General features: G+C 34.4%; 1 protein-coding gene across 1 annotated transcript; it reads right to left on the reverse strand.

Annotated features, from left to right (window-relative positions):
* Positions 1–3123: 3123 nt before the first annotated feature.
* Positions 3124–4667, reverse strand: LOC117932701. The gene is made up of 7 exons (XM_034853988.1): positions 4570–4667; positions 4333–4434; positions 4141–4201; positions 3924–4038; positions 3777–3832; positions 3475–3604; positions 3124–3383 (listed from the first exon to the last, which is right to left on the reverse strand). The coding sequence occupies exons 3-7, from the start codon at positions 4155–4157 to the stop codon at positions 3294–3296; spliced, it is 408 nt and encodes a 135-aa protein (XP_034709879.1). The 5' UTR covers positions 4158–4201; positions 4333–4434; positions 4570–4667; the 3' UTR covers positions 3124–3293.
* Positions 4668–6000: the final 1333 nt, after the last annotated feature.

Here is a 6000-nt window from a genome sequence, read left to right on the forward strand (position 1 = left end):
TGAACAGTTAATATTTTTTTTAAATATAGAAGTGATTTGGGAAAAAAGTTGGCCTTAGTTGACGTATAAGATTAAAGAATCTTTAGAGAGAGATAAATAGTTAGCGCAAAAGGAGTTAAAAAAATTTATTCATTCGAAATTATCGAGTGGAATTAAACAATGAATTTTGTGTATGAAAAATTATGGTAAATTTCAATGGTATGTTTCAATATTATTGCTAAGTTTCAATCAGAACATCCACCTAAACTTGACTACAGTGGAGTATTTGAAATATTACAAACTATCAAAATACCCAAGACATTATAAAGATGCCATGACAGCAACAAAACTTCTCAGCTCATCCTAGGTATCAAAATACATTACATTGGATAACTGCATTGAGATTCTTAGTAACAGAGAGCCATGAGCCATGAGCCATGTCAATAGACCATTATGACTCAGAAGGAGGAAGAGGAGGAGGAGGAACATACACCAAAAAGTCGTCTACATGGACAATAGGGTGGCTTTCGCTCCGCTGAAGCTGCATGTGAGATATTGAGCTGCATGTGAGATAAAACAGAAAATCCACAGCAACAAGGGAATGGCATTAATTTCTTACAACTTTCCAGCCAGCAGGTAGTCTGCATGTAGAACAATAGACTCGGGCCAAAGTCAAATCAGTCTCCTGATTCTCAGCTCTAATCCTTTTATAACCTAGATGTACTACATCGTCTAGATGGAATATATTGGCACTGCATCCATGAACAAAATAACAAACCTAGACTTAGTATTATGATCAAAATACACAAAAATAAACCTACTCTATCTGTAACAATTCAAATTAATAAGAATCTTTTCTTAATTCTCAGCCAATCACATTGAGAAACCTACTAGCAAGTGTCTGGAAATAATAATAATTAATGAAAAACATACATGACCTTTTGACACCAATGCAAGCTCGTTTGATCCTTTCAGTGGAAGCATCTTTAATTGACCACTCATAGACATTATTCTTGCTTCATCCCCAAGGCAGGAGTGCCCCCATGGTTAGATCCTTCACACAAAAAGAGGAGGGGTTAAATTCAATGGAAGCATTATTTGTCTTGCAGAACTGAGAGACAGAAATTAGGTTTTGTTTCATAGTTGGAACACACAAGACATTAGCGAGAGAGAGAGAAAGAATGAGATGGAGGGGAGAGAGTTGTCTTGCCAACATGAGTAATGTTTAAACCTCTACCGTACCATCACTAATGAAGATATCATTTGGACCCTTGTATGGTTGGCGAAGAGATAAGCTGTTTAGATTCGATGAAACATGATAGGAGGCACTTATATCCAAGAGCCAACTAGGTGAGGAGGTGTTGGTATTGATAGTTGGGTTGGCAGTAGGGTTGGATGAAAGGAACGATTTCTAATTAGCAATATAACATTGGCAAGTAATATAGCCTTTCTTCTCATAGAATTGTCATATTACTGGGGCATTCTTGCTTATTTGGTGATTCATGGCATTCTTGTTGGTTTTTTTATCCCCGAATGAGTGGGTGTGAACCTTGTTGTCCTCTCTTATGGGGAAAAGATTTCTTGATAGGGTTTTGGTCCCTTTTGAAATATGAGGATTGGGCATTGTTAACAGTAATACTACCAAGGTTCCTGATAGCATGAAGCTGTTCTCACTTGAGAAGGCTTCATACTTTACTAATTTGTCATGCAGCTCAACAAAGGTGATCACAGTATCCCATGCTTGTACAACTACAAAAATTTCTTTGAATTCAGGACCAATACCATCGAGTGTGTGAGTGATGGGATATTGGTTTGGAATGGGTGCCCCAACAAGATCGAGTTCATCAGCACTATCATGAACAACAAGATATTGGTTTGGAATGGGTTGGGAGCCACGGTTGAGAAAAGTGAGTTGCTCTGTTAATCCCATGGTTCTGGAGGATAAGGGATCGGCATAAAGCTTGCCAAGATGATCCCATGTTTCAGTAGAGGTTTTGCATGAAAGAACCACATGAACAACTTTGGGACTTAGTGAGTCGATGATCCCTAGAAGCAGAAGTTTGTCCTTTCTTATCAATAAACTGTAGTTAGGATTCAAATTTCGGAGGAGGGACAGGGATTAGTTCCGTCAATGTAGCCAAGTAAACCATAGCCAAGAGCAGGGCATCAAACTGTGATTTCCATGAATAATAGTTAGTGAGAGGAAGCTTGAGTAGAAGTCGACTAACTACGTTGAAGGCAACTAGATGGTTGAGGTTCATTGTTGGCAAAGAGTTTGCATTGGTCATGGTGAAAAGAAACTCGTGGGAGCTAGAATAGCTATGATACCATATAAGAGAAAATGAATGGTCATAGTATATTGTCTTTCATATACATTACAACCTTTAAATATTTACAAGACGACTTTCCAAAATACATGAGTTATACAAGGTAAACATAAGAATTGACCATTGACTATGATGCATGAGTTATGGGTGAGATTGGTTCTCTCCTAACAATTTTTATGTTCTGGATGAGTAAATTTACTGAAAAGAGATTACATTGAGTAATAATTTTATGTCATTTGAAGGAAAATTATAATAAATATTCTTAATCTTGAGAAATTATATCATCTCACATTTTTAGTCTAAAATTAGAAATTGCCAATTACTATATATTTAAAAAATTTGAAGGAACTTCCGCCAAACATGTCCTTAAATAGTTACATCAAATATCTTATCAGTTCAATAGTTTAATATTAATAGCATCTGGTTAGCTCCCCTACCCACATGAATAAAAGAGGTCTAAATCATTTTATGGTCTAGTCTAATTACTTAATTTCAAAAATTAAAATCTTATTTTGTTAGAATTAGATACCTAAACGATTTTAAACTTGTTTAACCATATATGTCTTGTTTGGTTAATGCAACATACTGAATAATTACCCTTGATTTCTCGGATAATTAACTAATTAAGCAAGTGGGATACCATTTGAATAAAATCTTATTAGATTTCTAATGGGTCAGATGTTCAATCCTTTTGGGCATTGCAACTTGGATACCATGAAGAAAAGGAAGTCATTTACACATTACGACATAGAATTCTCATGAATTTATTCAACCCAACATGAAAGCTTCTGAAAACATTGCTTCAAGTTTTCATGCAACAGCTGGTACTAGCTAGCAATTGGTATTACATCACAAGTACATTGCATTGGATAACTACTGTATTGAGATTCTTAAGTAACAGAGACTATATATGGAGAGCCATCAGCCACAAGCCACATCCACTGTATCTATGGAGAGCCATCAGCCATTAGCCACGTCCTTGAGCCATTATGGCTGAGAAGGAGAAGCAGCAGGAGGAGTAACTGGCAGCAAAACATGGCCTACATCGACAATAGGGTGAGTTTGGCTCCGCTGAAGCTGCATGTGACGAGATATTGAGCTTGAGATTAGAGCTTGCCAACATATAAAACAGAAAATTCACAGCAACAAGGCCAAATTAATTTCTTACGACTTTCCAGCCAGCAGGTAGTCTGCATCTGTCACAGTAGATACGGGTCAAGGCCAAATTATTCTCCCCATTTTCAGCTGTAATCCATTCAGAAATTATTAATCCATTGTCTGGACGGTAAGTGTTAGTACTGCATCCATGAACAAACACAAACCGAGCCTTATGTTGTGATTAAAATCCACAAAAATAAAGCTACTCTATCTGTAACAATTCAAATTAATAAGAGTCAATCTTTTTCTTTATCCTCAACCAAGCACATTGAAAAACCTACAAGCAAGTGTAATAATAAATGAAAAGCATACACGTAATCAGCCACATAGTAGCTAGTATTGGGTTCCCTGGCTTGTACAACAACACCCTACAAGGAGAACATTCATCAAAGAAACATAAAAGAAAGTGTGAAACATAAAATACTCCAATTAATTTCTGATATATGGAGAGAGACATACTCGAACATTTGGGCTGCTACTAAAGAGCCGAGAGCAGTAATGACAGCTGAGCCATGTTGCAGTTGAGTCCGGTGTTGATGTGGTTGGTCTTGATGTTTTCGGAACTATCACTTTCCTTGACCCCATGCATTTATAATTAAGTTCAAGATCAGAAAGAACAAAAATTTCATAAAGAAGATGAGAGTTGAGATGAAAAGGATTCAATCGGGGAATGTACCTGAAATTAGCATACATGTTGGATTAATTTGAAAGAAACAACTTCCAAGTGAAAAGGGAATCTGATCAGAAAACAGAAATTAACAACTTCCAAGTGAATTTGAGTTTCAGATTCTTGACCAAGAAACTGAGAAAGAAATTGTACTTGACAAGGATATCAAGAAAAAGAAACAAAAGATTAAAGAATCTGTACCTGATCGCTGATGAACAACACAGAGAAGAAATTGCTGAATATGAAATCAACAACACCCAAGTTATCAGATTCTTGAAAGCTAGCAAACTTGAATTTAATTTTCTGGAGGAAGCGAGACCGAAAGTGAGAGAAAGTGATAGAGAAACATATATGATTCTTCAACAAGAAACAAAGCAAATGAACTACTCGAAATGGATCTCCAGAGAAAAAGTAAGAGAAGAGTTCAGAGAATTTTACCGGACTGATGACCAAAACGACCAAGAAATTGTTGAATGTGAAATCAACAACTTCCAAAGTACATGATTGAATTTTCTTGGGAAAGTGAGAGAAAGCGGGAGTTTGTTAATTGGTTCGTAAGAGAGACAGTTGTGAATGTGGAAGAGGAATAGTGATGATTATATACTCTAAACAGTTATGCAAGATTGTCATTACACACAACAACCTTCATATTACCACCTTGCCACCACATGTTTTTATTACATATAAAATAAATTAGTAAAAGAATATTTAGACATAATGTAAATTAAAATTTTAACCCTTGGTGGTGAATTTTTTAAATTTCCTTAATTTTATTTTCTCCTTTGGAACACCAATCAAATATTTTTTCTTATGTGGAGCAGTTATGATAGCATATTGATTACCTTGTAGTTATTCTTATGTGGAATTAGGTTGTCACTTTGTATGCAAATTTTTTCTCTTTAACCTCATCTTGATGAATTGTTTTTAGTCAAATCTTTTGGGAATTCATGACTAGCAGTGGTATGTTTGAATGTGTCATCCCATCGCCAACTCCTCTCATTTATTTATGTTTATTCCTATTCTCATCCAACTCATTTATTTATGTTTATTCCTATTCTCATCCAATTAAAAATATTTAAATGGAGTGGTGTAGGTGTAGACAATTTCTATACATACTAGTCCGGTTTAATTTTTTTACAATTTTCCTTTTACCTTTAAAACTTAAAATATAAATATAATTTGTAATTATAAATATTATAAATGTTCATAATTTTTATGAAAAATAAAGCTTTCTATTTTATATATGTTACAAATTTGAAAAATAAAAAAATTAACAATATTATTACTTGAATTCACTTGGAACCTATCCCAGGTTTAAAAACAATCTCCCAAATTCATTTTAAACTCGTTTATTTTTATTTTAAACTCGACTTATTAAGGGTTGAAAACGAGTTGGGTATCCGAAAAAATCCACCCCCTTGTCATCCTTATTTCTTAGCAAATCATCCATTATTTATGTATATACAAGTTAGGTAGTGTTTTATGTAAAGATTATACAAATGTGATGATTATATTATTATTTACAAGAATTATGAAATTTTTATATTATTATATTATTATGCTGCTATTAACCAAAATCACACACACGAGTAGAAAATTAAGAAAAACACGAGATATTAACGTGACGATCCATATATCCATGAAGTACACTAACACTCAACAATCCACTAATAAAAGAAAAGAGGAGTACAATGGTGAAACTCTAGAAAAGAACTCTTGATTGCGGCCACACTTTCTAAAAAGTAAAACCTTAAAATATAAAAATGTTAAATATATAATAGGGGCAAATTCGATCTCCGTGAGCTTAACATAGAGTTTAACCCCCAACATCCTAAGTGAAATACAACAAAATTGATTCAGATTTCATAA

Source organism: Vitis riparia, chromosome 15 (genome assembly GCF_004353265.1).
Source record: "Vitis riparia cultivar Riparia Gloire de Montpellier isolate 1030 chromosome 15, EGFV_Vit.rip_1.0, whole genome shotgun sequence".
NCBI classification, from domain to species: domain Eukaryota; kingdom Viridiplantae; phylum Streptophyta; class Magnoliopsida; order Vitales; family Vitaceae; genus Vitis; species Vitis riparia.